The following is a 15,001-nucleotide window of genomic DNA, read 5'->3' as shown; positions in this document are numbered from 1 at the left end:
CTCACACTCTGACAGTAAGCAAGCTGGGGGATAAGAGCATCCGACTCCCCATTTCTCTGACTCCTCTTCTTAGTACCCAAACAGGCCTGCTGGTGAGGGCTAAGGAAGGAGCCATCATTCTTGGAAAATGAGGCAAAAATCATCTTCCACAAAGAAACCCTTGAAAAATTACTAAAACCACCACAATTAAAATAATAAATCTATAAATCTTGTGATTAAATAGTAGAAAAACTGAAAATCACCTCATTTTAACTTATGAGGATGAACAAGCAGCACAAAGGAGTTAATAGTCTAGTATTTGGAGCACTTCCCTTAAAAACAGGCACGAGCAACCATGGGAGACATACCGCCATCAAAGTGTGGTTCTGTGGCTTAAGAAAGAGCAGGGAAGGATTAAAACCACATCACTGAGTTAAAAATGGTTGGTTGGCCACAAGAAGTTAATGCCTCTCCCTCCTCACAATCCACTGAACTAACAGAAAAAGAAAATAGGTATAAACACAAAGCAGAGAGAACGAAAGCCATCAGAGGAGAGGAGTTTTCTGCAAATTTATGGAGAAATGGTGAATGGCAATATGGGTGAAGGAAACCCTAAAATAGAGGACCCCCCCTAGTCTGGGGAAGGGGTCCACCTGCCCCCTGGAATCCCAGAGGTCAGAGTTCAAAAATACAAAATACAGGGAAGGCCCGCTCTTGCTGAAAACAGGGCCATTTACTGAGTCTCCACGGGAAGGCTCCAGCCCCTCCCGCCCTCCCCACGAAGAGCGGCTCACACTTTGAAAAAGCAGGCTGTGCTTTGCAGCACCTTTTCCAAAAACTTGGCAGATCATCATTTCTTCTGAGACATCATCATGTTTGAAATGTGTCTATTTAGAGATTAGAATCAGCAACTGTGAGAGTCTGAAGAGACCTCAGAACTCACCCAGACCAACTCCCTCATTTTGCCAGTGAGGAAGGTGAAGCTGAAATACCCTGCCCGTCAGGCCTCCAGACTTTACACATGGCATGCTTTCCCTCTAGAGCCACTGGGGGTAGGGGGACTCTCGGGTGTGGCGCTGCCCCTCCCCCCGCCCCCCCAGCCGAGCAGAGATACCTTCTGAGCGGTGAATGCACGTGTGCTGGTTGTCACTCAGGAAAAAGCCCTCCTGGCAGCGGCACTCGTAGCTCCCCATGACGTTGAGGCAGGTGTGCTGGCAGCCGCCATTGTTCTCCAGGCACTCGTCCACGTCTGCGGGGGGAGAAGGCTGAGCCTCTGCGTGTGGGGCTGCTTCACACACACCCGCCCCAGCACCTCCCATCCCCCACCCTACTCCCCACCCCACTGCCCAGCAGCTCAGGGGCTCCTGCTAAGCAGAGACGAGGTCCCTCTTCAGGTCCTTGTGTCACAGAAGCTCTCAGAATTGAAGCCAGTGGGACCGCAGGTAATTAACTTAAGCCCTCACAGGTCCGTGGCTCCCTTAAACAGGCCGTCCCCCTGGACACAAGATAATCAGTCCAGTAAGTATTTACCTTCTCTCTCCAAAGCTCAGCGCTAGAGGAGACAGTAAAACACAGATGCTGCTGCTGCTGCTAAGTCACTTCAGTCGTGTCCGACCCTGTGCAACCCCATAGATGGCAGCCCACCAGGCTCCCCCGTCCCTGGGATTCTCCAGGCAAGAACACTGGAGTGGGTTGCCATTTCCTTCTCCAATGCATGACAGTGAAAAGTGAAAGTGAAGTCGCTCAATCGTGTCCGACTCTTCGTGACCCCATGGACTGCAGCCTACCAGGCTCCTCCATCCATGGGCGGCAAGAGTACTGGAGTGGGGTGCCATCGCCTTCTCCGAAAACACAGATGAGTAAGATGCAGTTCCCTGGCTCTAGGAGCATCCGCTTCAGCAAAGGGGAAGAGACACTGAAGGAGTAATGGTGAGGTAAGGTAAATGGCACAGAGGACAGAGGTCACATCTGGCTGTGGGCTTCAGGATGGGTTCTTTGGAAAAGCTGATGAAGGCGTGAGCCTTGCAGTCTTTCTTCAATGATAAATCAGGAGATGGGACTGGAGGCAGAAGAAAGGGCCTGAGTGTAGCAGGAAGGCTGGGGGACATGGAGTATGTCCAGATAACTGTGGGTCATTCAATTTGACTGAAGCATGGTACAGGTAGGGAAGTTACAGGAGATAGAGCTGGGAAAACAAATTGGGGTCACACTGCAGAGGACCTTAAATACCAGGCAAAGAAGTTCCCACTTCATCAGAGAGGCAATTGGAAATCACCAGAGCTGGGATGACACGATCAGCCCCTCATGTTGGGAAGGATAAGACAGCACTCAGAGAAGGGAAGAATTGAAACCTGGGAGTCCAGCTTCAAACATGTGCCTGAAATAGCCCTGGTTGGTGCCAGTAGGGACCTGACCTGGGGCCTGGCAGTGAGGATACCTGCTGCTGTTCAGTTGCTCAGTCATGTCCGACTCTTTGCAACCCCATGGACTGCAGCACATCAGGCTTCCCTGTCCTTCACTATCTCCTGGAGTTTGCTCAAACTCATGCCCATTGAGTTGGTGACCTAAAGGAAATCAACCCTGAATATTCATTGGAAGGACTGATGCTGAAGCTCCAATACTTAAGCTGCCTGATGTGAAGAGTCAACTCACAGGAAAAGACCCTGATGGTGGGAAAGATTGAGGGCAGGAGGAGAAGGGGACCACAGAGGGGGTGCCTAGGATGGAAGAAATAAAAGAGAACTGTGGACAAGGGTGTCATGTGGACATAGGGTGAGGTGGCTGAGAAACATGGGGAGGAACTGGGGGTGGAGATTGGTTGGTCCCAGCAGGGCAGGGAGGTGATACATGTGAGATGCTGACAGCCAGGGCTCGATCCAGTAGGCTGTGGGAACCCTGAGCCCGGTGTGAAGACAGCTCTGAAAACCACTTACTCGTGGTGTCCTGATAATATGCTGGAGGCAGCTGAGCAAGTCAAACACAGGAGTGTAGGAAGGGAGAGGAGAGGAGAGAGAAGAGACAGCCAGAGGAAGAATTTGGAGAACACTGAGGGTAGCAGGATGAGAGAGCAGGAGCCCCAATAAAGAAGCCATCAGCATGGAGGGAGGGAGCCTTGCCCCAGTGCTGTGCCCCTAGGGCAAGGTTAGAGGACCTTTCTTCCACTGAGTCACACACACTCCTGTACACGGCTCCATCAATACACTTACCGCTATGCATTCTCAAAATCTTTTTTTTTTAATTTGTACCTTTTGACTCCTCAGAATTGCTTATTTATCCATATCCACTAGATTGCAAACTCCTTGAAGACAGATGTTTTAAAAAATATATATTTAGCATAGCCCTGTAACCTGCAGGCACATATTAACTCTTCAATGCATGAACAAACAAGAAGAAGAGCATAGCATTATCAAAGCTAAAGAAGAGGAAACTTCCGGAAAAATCTCAGATCTGATAGAGGCTCGAGGAGAAGGCTAATATAAAAACCAATTTATTTTCTCCAGCCCTGATTTCCCATGTGCCTATCTTAGCTCCTGGGGGCATCTGTAACAAGAACATTCCCATTTAAATACCTGTTATCTGGTTTCAAGCTTCAGATCTTACAGTCATCCGTCCTCCCACACTACCCAGCAGATGCCTTTCTAAACTGATGGGACTCCAGCCATCCCCTGAAGCCTAACAAACTCGCCCTTCTCCGTGCCAAAGGGTGAAGGGAGCACATTCCAGAGGGTGAGAGACGCTGGGACACACCTGGCCCGGCTGTTCCTGCAGAGAGGACTGGGGTGAGCAGGAGCGATCTGCCTCTCTGGGCACCAACACCTGGCCTGGCTCTGAGTTGCCCCACCCTACCCCATGCTTCACCCACTATTCCTTTTCTCCAAAGCAATCAGAAATGTATCAAGTTGGGTGATGCGCTCGGATTAAAGTGAAAGTCACTCAGTCGTGTCCAACTCTATGCAACCCCATGAACTATACAGTCCATGGAATTCTGCAGGCCAGAATACTGGAGTAGGTAGCCTTTCCCTTCTCCAGGGGATCTTCCCAACCCAGGAGTCAAACCCATGTCTCCCGCATTGCAGGTGGATTCTTCATCAGCTGAGCCACAAGGGAAGCCCAAGAACACTGGAGTAGGTAGCCTTTCCCTTCTCCAAGGGATCTTCCCAACCCAGGAATCAAACCCAGGTCTCCCGCATTGCAGATGGATTCTTTACCAATTGAGTATCAGGGAATGAATTAATACAAAAGTTCACGTGCACACTAAGCTGGTGAGTTTCTTCAGAGCATAAAACAGTGTTTCACAACCTGGCCGCAGGTTAGAATGCTGATATCTGGACCACACTGGTCTAACTAGCCTTGGATGAGACCTGGTGTCATTTTAAACTTTTCAAGCGATGCTAATAGGCTACAAGACCTAGTAGCTATTCCATAAACAGAAATGGAATTCAGGTGGGGTGAGCTGTCTGGAAGAGCTACATTTTGTTTTTCAGGCTTACAGGCACCCAAGATTCTGGAGCAATCTGGGTAGAGAGTCAGAACTCAGTGGTGTTTGTCCTCTGCATATCCTGGCTCATATATCGGCAGCTGGTGTAGGGTTAGGGGCCGAGGAGAGGTAGGGGCCATCCAAGAGAACACAGGAAACTGCCACTCCTAAATTTTGATACTGAGCTCCTTCCCTGTCACAAAATGCTTCTGCTCTTTTGAGTCCAAACGGCAGAGAGGTTTCTCTGTGTGCTGGCCCTGATCTTCACGTATCACTGTATTTTCTCTCGCCTTCCTTTTCATAGAATCCTGAGTCCCTTCAGAGGTACTCAGTGGATGCTCAGGGCCTTTCTGCAAGGCAGACTCTTGCTACCAAACCCAGAAAGAGAGCCCAGAGAGGGGGAAATGGAAACAGTCTGCTGAAATATCTGAGTTAGCAGCCAGGCAAGGAAGAACTTGGGGCCTCGGGATTTCTGAGCAGGCCTTTACTCCAAATGACCCCACCCAAGGTCCTTAGTCCTTAACTCTTGGAAGGTTCTGCGTGTTGTTCTTCAGAAGTTCACACTTTCCCCAGGCTGTGAGTTTGAGCACAACTGTGATCAATGGGTCTTCCATCAACTACAGATCCTCAACATGCCATTGGCTAATCAAAGGGAAATAAGTGATTTTCCCCAGAAAATGTTTTGTTTTTTTTAAACATACTGTAAATTACACACTAAACATAATTTTTTTCTTTCTTTTTTAAATTTTTAATTAATCTCAATTTATTGCTTCTCTCAGGATTGTGTCTCTAATGTGTCTTTTTGTGGTGCTGGTGACCTAGAAAGTTGCAGAGGGGTTAGTGACTCCCAGCCCTCAATCTCTTCTCCCTGAGAGCTGCAGGCTTGGAAGGCCAAGTGGTCTAACCAGTGCTGGACCTCTCATACCACACACAGACAGGAAGGGACAGAGTCGACATCAGGATGGGGCTCCAGGTGACATGACAAAGGTCATACCAGGCCTAAGTCCCAAATACTCTCCTTCCCCCAACACTCAAAACACAAGTTCGGCCTATACTCACTCAGTGACTTTTATGGCTTCCCCAGTGGCTCGGTCGGTAAAGAATCTGCCTGCAATACAGTAGACTGCCTGGAATGCTGGAGACAGACGCAGGTTTGATCCCTGGGTTGGGAAGATGCCCTAGAGAAGGGAATGGAAACCCACTCCAGCATTCTTGCCTGGAAAATCCCATGGACAGAGGAGCCTGGCAGGGTACAGTCCACAGGATCATGGGATCACAAGAGTTGGACATGGTGACTAAATCACCACCACCACCATGCTCATCTCAAAGCATTTGATCAAGTGGCCATTTCCACTGCACAGCAAGGGAGCATCTGAATTAGCTGTTCCAGCAGAAGTGGGGCCTGGCTCAAACTTCTCTTGGTTAGCCAAATGGACATCAGTGGGTCAACCACATGAAGGATTGATGCCAAAGGCATCTGATGTCCTCTGAGTCCCATGATGTCCTTCTGTACCACTGCTAACATCAGCCTTCAAGTGCAAACAGACCATAAACACTTGCCTTCCAGGTGTGCCACGTCTTCTAAGACCATCCAACATTCAGCCCTATCCAACTGCTTGCTATTTTTAAATTCTGTTTTATTCCTAGCATAAGGAACCAATGTAAACAATGCTCTTTGCAGTTCCTAACTCAGAGACTGAAACTCTAACAGATGTTTTTGGTTTGTGGGATACTAGGAGGATGTTAATGGAAGGTTTCTGTTTGAATTTCTCTCTCTTTTAAGAAAAAAGAGAGGGGTCTATCTGGCTGAGCTCCAAGCACACATGTGGAATATTTACGACAAATAGTTTTACATGATTCTGGAATAGAGGTATTTACAGGATTAAAGAAATAGCTTTAAGTCAAGACCCTTTTAACACAAGACTAAAGATCTTATAAGTAACAAGTCAATGCCAGAAAGTCAGTAAGTACTAATGACAATATCCACTCACCTCCTTGGACAATGGAGGGTTTATATTATGAATGACCACATAAAAACTAAAATACTTACCCTGGTTTTCTATTAGGAAGTATGATTTCTGGGGAGCCAGAAAACAAAAGTTTATCATCCCAGTTTTCTTTTAATGAATATGTTTTTGTCAAAGAAAAGAAAGGGGTGGGGTGCTAGAGAGGAGGTAAATGATAATTACCATTTCTATCTGTTTTTCTTACCGAGACAATTATGACCATCATGAGCCAGCATGAAGCCATCGAAACAAGTGCAGCGATAATTGCCAGGAATATTCAAACAGTCATGGACACAGCCTCCATTGAGTTCATTTTCACATTCATCAATATCTGAGGAGTAAAACAGAAGTAAGCCACACAGGCACTATTTCTTTCAGTTCAGTTCAGTCGCTCAGTCGTGTCCGACTCTTTGCAACCCCATGAATCGCAGCACGCCAGGCCTCCCTGTCCATCACCAACTCCCGGAGTTCACTCAGACTCACGTCCAACGAGTCAGTGATGCCATCCAGCCATCTCATTCTCTGTCGTCCCCTTCTCCTCCTGCCCCCAATCCCTCCCAGCATCAGAGTCTTTTCCAATGAGTCAACTCTTCTCATGAGGTGGCCAAAGTACTGGAGTTTCAGCTTGAGCATCATTCCTTCCGAAGAATGATTTCTTTAGTGTAGAGAAATATATATTTACCTTTTAACCAGCCATCCCACTTCTAGGAATCTCCAACGACAGTAAAATTAATATACATAAGGTTATTCACTGCAGAATTTGTAATTACAAAATACTGGAAAAAACCTAAATGTCCATAGCAAGTAGTTGAAGAATTAAGGTGCGTTTACTTGGTGGAATACTGTGCAGCTGTTAAAAAGAAACAAGGGAAAAGATTTCTACAAACTGATTTGGAGTGATTTTTAGAATATACTAATAAGTAAAAAAATAAAATAAAAATGCATAAGATTATTTGTCATATGTTATCTTCATGTAAAAAATAAGGAGATATAAATACACATAAAATTCCAACATGCTTTTTTTTTTCTCAGAATTAGACAAGCTTATTTTAAAATTTACATGGAAATGCAAAAGACTCAAGAGTTAAAACAATTTTGAAAAAGGAAAACATATTTGGAGGATTTTCACTTACTATAAAGCTACAGTTATCAAGACAGTGTGTGGTACTGGCATAGAGGCAGGCAAACAGATCACTGTTACAGAATCAAGAGTCCAGAAATAAACCTTGTATTTATGGTCACTTGATTTTAGGCAAAAATGCTAAGGCAATTTATTGGGAGAAATGATAGTCTTTTTAACAAATGGTGCTGAGACAACTGGATATCCATATGCAAAAAAGACTCACTTAGGCCCTTATTTCATATCATACACAAAACTCACAAAATGCATCAGAGACCTAAATGTAAGAGCTAAAACTAGAAAACTTTTAAGAGAAAAAAATATAAAGGTTTTATGAGAAAATCTTTGAGACCTTGGGTTAGGTAAAGATTTTTTTAGATACAACATTAAATATATCACAAAACACAAAATCCATACATTAAAAAATTAATAAATTGGACTTTGCGGAAATTTAAAACTTTTACATTTCAAAAGACATCACTAAGAAAGTGAAGAGAAGCACAAATTGATAGAAAATATTTGCCAATCACATACCTCATAAAAGACTCTTATAATTCAATAAGACAAACAACTCAATTTTAGAATGGGCAAGAGATCTGAATAGACATTTTTACCAAAGACAATACACTGGCTCAGATGGTAAAGAATCTGTAATGCAGGAGACCTAGCTTTGATCCCTGGGTTGGGAAGATCCACTGGAGAAGGAAACAGCAACCCACTCCAGTATTCTTGCTTAGAGAATTCCATGGACAGAGGAGTCTGGTGGGCTACAATCCATGGGGTCACAAAGAGCCGGACACGACTAAGTGACTAACACTGCACTCCAACACAATAAGCATATAAAAAAGGTACATCATTAGTTATTTGAGAAATTCAAATTACAATCACGAGATACCATTCCACACTCCCTAGACAGTTATAATAAAAAAGACAGGGACTTCTCTGCTGGTGTCGTGGATAAGAATCTGCCTGTCAATGCAGGGGACATGGGTTTGACACCTTGAAGACTTGAAGACTGTATTACATGGTAATTGTACACCTCAACTAATTTACTCGAAATCACTGATTTGTACATTACTTAGAATTGGTGAATTTTATGCTGCGTAAATTATAACTCAGTGAAGTAGTTAAAAAGAAAATACATATCCAGCTGCTTATTTGTACAAAAGAAACATAGGAAGGAGAAACCAGAAAGCACAGAGATTGGTGACCCGTGCTTGTGGGAAAAGGCGTGGAAATGAGGAATGTAAGCAGCATAGGAACGGGACGAGGGAGTAACACTTCTCTGGTTTTTGTACAGCTTTGACTCAGAACCATGGTGATGTTTTACATACACACACATCAAGCAGGCAGCAGAAGTGGGGACTGAGGGGAGATAAAAAATGGAATACAGAGAGAAACAAATGAATCCAAATGTACCATAAACGAGTAACAGGACCACACTGGAGGGGATGGGGAAGAAAAGTACTAGCCTCAGTAAATTCAAAAAGTAATAAGTTGACTGGATATTGTAAGGCTGAAAACAAAGACAGTTGTATATAAATACCATACCCGAATTATTCTATCTGTTTTACCCACAGGATTATGGAGTAGCAATTCTGTATATACTTTATATGTATACTGGGACTGAACAACCATACATATATTGCAAATAAGGAGAGCCAGGCTTCTCACTGTTAGAGAAAGAAGTTACAAATAAGCCAAGAGGGAGGTTAGAATAATCCTGTGATACTGCTTTGGAATCTGAAATATCCGTGTAACTCACTGTTTTTAATATATAGAGAAATGCATAGATAAAAGGAATAAAAATAGCTAAGTGTGTATGTGTGGGTTAGTATACATACATATATTTCCTAGCTCTGTCCACTGAGAGGGCCTAGGAGGAATGACATCCTAGTAACAATGAAAATATCAAGCATCCAGATCTTGGTTTCCATACACCATTTCCCAATAAAAGGAAAGCCAGGGCTCCTTGAAGAAGTGGTTGATTCCAGGGTTGCTGCTGCTGCTGCTGCTAAGTCACTTCAGCCGTGTCCGACTCTGTGCGACCCTGTAGACGGCAGCCCACTAGGCTCCTCCGTCCCTGGGATTCTCCAGGCAAGAATACTGGAGTGGGTTGCCATTTCCTTCTCCAATGCGTGAAAGTGAAAAGTGAAAGAGTCATGCCCGACTCTTAGCGACCCCATGGACTGCAGCCTACCAGGCTCCTCCGTCCATGGGATTTTCCAGGCAAGAGTACTGGAGTGGGGTGCCATTGCCTTCTCCAGATTCTAGGGTTAGGGAGGCTAAAATATAGGTTGAAGCTGGAGCATTCTGTGGTATCAGAAAATTAGGAGTTTCTCAAAAAAGGATGGGGGCATGTCAACAGGACACAGGAGACCATGTGAAGGAGCTCCTGATGGCTACAGTTGGAACAACTTGAGCCAAAAATAAACAACTATATAATTAAATAAATACCTGTGAGTCCATACTGGCATAACATACATAAACACATAAATCAATGCTTAAATAAATGAGAAATGAGGACAGAGCTTCCTTAGAGAAACCCTATTAATAGATGTGCAAGGAACAAGAGAAATACAAAACCACCAAGAGGCACACTTCACAGTGACAACTGATGCCGGCAAGATCCACGGTGAGGCGCTGAAATCAGCGGACAGAAATGTGAGAACAAACAGGATATCAGCATGGGCCGGAAGTATCTGCCTCAAGATATAGCTCTGTTGAAACGGGGGAAAAAAAGAAACTCTGAAGTGGAGAAACACAGAATATATCATTTTGACCAGGTGATCAAGATTAACATCACCTGTAATGGGACATGGTGGCATCGTGTGCCCCAGCTGTGATGCACTGAAAAGCACACAAAAATACTTCTGTAGCAGCCTTTGCCAAAAGTTTCACTTTTGTATTATCACAAATGCAGAACAAGAAAACACAGGACATTCTCTTATTGTGTCTGTCCCTACCATCTCACTTTTTATCATGTGGAAACATAACACCAACAAAAGAACTGAACAGTACTCATCTACGGGTCATTGTCAAGAAAGACCAGGAAAGACTGAGGAGCTGTCACACAGGGGGAGGAGGAGACAACAGTTAAGTGTACTGTAGGACTTTGAGCCGGATTCTGGAAGGGAAAAAATAGAACATTAGGAAAAAACTGGTGACATTTGAGTTAGTCTATATGGTTAACAATATTGTGCCAATGTTAATTTCCTGGTTTTAATACACTCCTGCAGTTATGTAAGTTGCTAACACTAGGGTAAAATAAGTAGTAGACATATGTAAAGAATTCTGCACTATTTTTGCAAATTTTCTGAAGTCTAAAATTAGTTCAAAATAAAAAGTTAAAAAAAAAAATTACAAAGGCCAAGTCTAAATTCATCCCTAGATGATTCAGTTCCTTAAACTGAGAAATAAGGACCATATAATGAGTACTGACCACTGAAACATCCCTCTCTAAAGTCTGGGATATAAGCAAAGATCATGTAGAACATAACATCTTTCACCTAAAGTCACTTCTGAAGCACATTATTTTAAAAATACTCAGGTCCCATTCTTTCATTTTTCTAACGTTTTGGCAGAAGAAATTTGTGGAGGAGAAAATTTTGTTCGCTCTGAGCAAACCCGTTCCCATCCTTGAACTTTTTTTTTTTTTTTAATTTTATTTTATTTTTAAACCCCATCCTTGAACTTAAATAGGGCCAAGTGACTGGTGATAATCACAGCACAAATGTGGTTGTGTTGTGATTATCACAAATACACAGATGGGACCCAAGAGGCTTAAAAACTAATAAGCTAGAAAGTACACATGAAGGAGTTACATCTTTGAATATCTGTATCTTTGAGTCTTTGCAATCCTCATTTTCTTTCCTTTCCCTTCTTGGAAGAAAGTTTCCACTTATGGATCCCCATGCCAAGAAATCCAAACTAAACAAGGAGAGCCTTACTTGCTGGGTTTATAAATACTACAAGTATTCAAAAGATCAGATCCTCCTAGGGTTTGGGTTGAAAATGACAGCACAAAGAATACATGCCCCCTGTTAACAACGAGCACTGTAGAGAGAGGAAGAGGAGGACCTTTACTTTTCTATTTCACACATTTTTGTATTGTTTTGTATTGATTTTTATAAAAATAATCACAAATTATTTTGAAAACCAATTTAAAGGTATAAGAGCAGCAATGCCGATCTTTAATTCTTTTAAACTAAATAGCAAACTTTTAACTCTAAACTGTTAGTAATTCAATTTCAATTGTGATAAGCAAAACTCAACAGCTAAGAATCACCAAACTCTTGCCACTTGTCATTCAATATCATTTACTAAATATGTACTTTATTCAAAAGAAACCATGGCATGGTTTCTACCCCCAGAAAGCATACAGTGATTGGAAGTCACAGTGAAAAAGTGAACATTTTTATCCCCAAGCAGGATATGAACATATGTGAATTCCAGTACTATACATAGAATATTTAATACAGTGAGGATGTGGTATGGAGGAATTGGCAAAGAAATGTTTCAGACAGAGGTAGTCTTTTGGCCTCCCATGATGTAGGGCAGATAGAGAGAGATGGCCGTCTATCTCCAGGAAAAGATGAGCTTGAAGAAACAGAAGGTTGGATGGTCCACCAACCCCACTTGCTATGAACCTGACCAGGAGCACATCTTCTCTGATGCGAGAACTGAGAGTTTTGTTCCTCATGCACAGAGGAGATTGTAAATAATAGGACTTCACACTCAACCAAAGAGGGACACCAGGAGCTGAGTGAACAGGAGAGATATGAGGCCAGCAACAGAGCTGGAGTTTTATCTAACATTCTTTCACCTGCAGGCTAATTGTGTGAGCATGCCCACAATCCCTTTCCCAATTCCCTTGAGCCCCATGCCCTCATCAGTAACATGAGAGACAGGATTGGCTCAGAGCTCCCAGAAGAGCCCTGCCAGCTCCAACATGCTACAACTTCCATTCCCTGGAGCAGCCTGCTCCTACAAGAGTCCACTCTATGGCCAGTTCCCAACTTCAGAATTCCTGACACGAGCTAATCCCCAGTGGCCCAGAACACAATATAGTGGAGTCCAGCCTTCAGGCTCCCAAATCTGGAGCTCTAAGGGCTTAAAACATCCCTCCACATACACTTTTCCAGGGCTGGGGCACACCTGCAGCTCCAAATGAGGCAGCCTCCTGGTGCAGCTGGCAGGTCACAACGCCAAACCGCCCGAAGTCATGGACAAGATGGAGTCACTACAGCTGCAGGGGAGGGCGGAACTCTGGCACTCAGACTCCAGAGTGAGAATACACGCTGCCCCAGGGAGGTGAAGGATCAGCCCTGCTCTGGCAGGCATGGCTGTCCGATCAACACAGCTGTTCACTTTCTGCCCCCAAACTGAGTGGGACCGAAAGACACTACTAAAGCACCACTTTTCCTTTGCAGAAGATAGACAAAAGGGCATTTCAGAGCCAGAGGCAGATGAAACTATGATCAGCTCTGGGGAAAACCTGATGTTCCCAGTTTTTTAAGGATCTGAAATACATTTCAGAGAATGGGTGATGTGACCCAGGGTTGGGGTGGGAGCGTGGGAGTAGAAGCACTTCTACCAACACGAGTGGCCACTACAAGTGCTGAGGAGGTGGAGGGCTTCCCCTGGTGGCCCACACACTACTGGTTACCAGGTCACTTACCCTCACACTGCCTGCCCTCCCCTTGGTAGCCAGGCCTGCAGGAGCACTTGTAGGAGGTGGGTGTGTTCTCACACAGGGCATTGATATGGCAGTCATCTAGCCCCTGGGCACACTCGTCCACATCTGCAAAAGAGTACAGCAGCTCCTAGGGTGTCTCCCTAGATGACCTGGCCTGGTCCCTCTCTAGCATCATCTCCCACCAGCCCACCCTACCTCACATCTCACCATCTTGGAAGTCCCGGGATTGACATATGATTTCCAGGCCCCTGTTTCCAGGCACAGACTGTTCACTGTGACTGGGATGCCCTCTCTACACAGCTCAGACTCACCTCCCCTAGGGAGTGTGCCAGGAGCCCAGAGTGCAGGTGAGATGCCCCCCCAGGATGTGCTCGCATATCACACTGTCACTGCTTTCCTGCCTGTCTTGCCATCTAGACAGTTGATTACAGATTGGGTCTGCATCCCTGAGGCCACGCACAGTGCCTGGCACATGAGCAGGCGATGGTAAAGGCCTACTGAAGGAAAGACCAAGTTGGCAAAGATGATCTGAGAAACCGAGCAGGGTCTGTCAGCTTTCTCAGGGTTTGAGATATGGGGGGACAGCTCGCCCTGGGCTCTGATCACAGCACCCTGAGCCCTCCAACCAGGCAAAGCGGGAGTGGTGCCCCCATCCGCAGCCCCTCACCGCTGCCCACCCTCTCAACCTGGAAAGCCGCCTGGGCAGAAGTATTTGCTTGGCTGATATCCCTCTAGCATGTGAACTAAAAACAAACGTTTTGAAAGTATTGCAAGGCCAGTTAGTGCAGAACGGGGTTCCCCGATTCTCCAACAGCAGCTGTTTCACGGATAGAAACACTCCCGAAGCCCATCGGAGAACTTCCCGGCCCCGACCTCACTCTGGAACTGCGGCCAGAGCCCTCAGTTTCCCCGTCTCCGCAGAGGAGACTCCCAAGCCCTGCTCCCCGAGCTCCGCCCGCGCGAGTCTGACCAGCAGGCGCTCCACGCAGACCAGAGCGGGAACTGTCATCAGCCCCGGGGACAGGCCCGGCCGCGCACTCAGGCCCCGGCCTCTAACCCGCGCGGTGACGGCGCTTCGGCCTGTCTGGCGGCTGGGGCCCCACGGAAGCAGGGGCCACGCGGAGCCCCGCATCCGAGCCGCGATCCCGCTCTTCCCAAGCGCCCCTCACCCCCCGCCAGGGGACCCGGACCCTTCCTGGCACCCGTCCCGCCCGGCGTGCCAGGTGCGTCCCCGCGGCCAGACACTCACCCTCCGGCGGCCCCTCTGCGCGGCCCCGATAGGGCGGGACGGCCGCCGTCAGCAGCAGCAGCAGCAGCAGCAGCAGCGCCGGGGCAGCCCTAGGGCAGCCGCGGCCCGCGACCCCCATGGCAGGCACGGCGGCTGCGGGCAGAGGCAGGGGAGCGCGGGCGGCGAGCGCGGCGGCGGCTCCGGGAGGTGTGTGCGGGCGCTCTGCCCGCCGCGCTCTGACACCCCTGGCCTGGCCCCGCCCGGCCCCCGAGCCCCGGCCTCATTTTCACACGGTCCTCCCCGAGCCGCCCCTCCCGGCCCCCTCCCTTCTTCCTCGCGGTCCGGGCGGAGGGGGCGCGGCCGCAGTGGCCGGAGGGCCGCTGTCAGCGGGGCGGGGGCGGGCCCCGAGTCCCCAGCGCAGGCTCCCCCGCCCCAAACCCGCCGCTCCCGCACCGCCACCGCGCTCCGCCCGTTCGCGGTGTCCTCCAACTTG

At 46.7% G+C, this 15,001-nt stretch overlaps 1 protein-coding gene across 8 annotated transcripts in view; it reads right to left on the bottom strand.

Annotated features, from left to right (window-relative positions):
• The window catches only part of SCUBE2 (signal peptide, CUB domain and EGF like domain containing 2), a 67,986-nt gene extending 53,208 nt beyond the window's left edge, over positions 1–14,778 (bottom strand). The window contains exons 1-4 of one of the 8 annotated variants that reach the window (XM_061440845.1): positions 14,530–14,778; positions 13,263–13,385; positions 6,668–6,793; positions 1,094–1,228 (exon numbers count right to left, since the gene is read on the bottom strand). In XM_061440845.1, coding sequence (XP_061296829.1) covers positions 1,094–1,228; positions 6,668–6,793; positions 13,263–13,385; positions 14,530–14,647 — 502 coding nt within the window. In that variant the 5' untranslated portion in view covers positions 14,648–14,778. Of the gene's footprint in view, positions 1–1,093; positions 1,229–5,515; positions 5,635–6,667; positions 6,794–13,262; positions 13,386–14,529 lie in introns of those variants that run through there. The other 7 variants (XM_061440842.1, XM_061440846.1, XM_061440849.1 and 4 more) reach the window with 7 other exon arrangements.
• Positions 14,779–15,001: the final 223 nt, after the last annotated feature.

This window comes from Bos javanicus, chromosome 15 (assembly GCF_032452875.1).
Source record: "Bos javanicus breed banteng chromosome 15, ARS-OSU_banteng_1.0, whole genome shotgun sequence".
Classification (NCBI taxonomy): Eukaryota; Metazoa; Chordata; class Mammalia; order Artiodactyla; family Bovidae; genus Bos; species Bos javanicus.
Note: the sequence above shows the minus strand (reverse complement) of the source record. Positions and strands in the feature narration are given on the sequence as shown.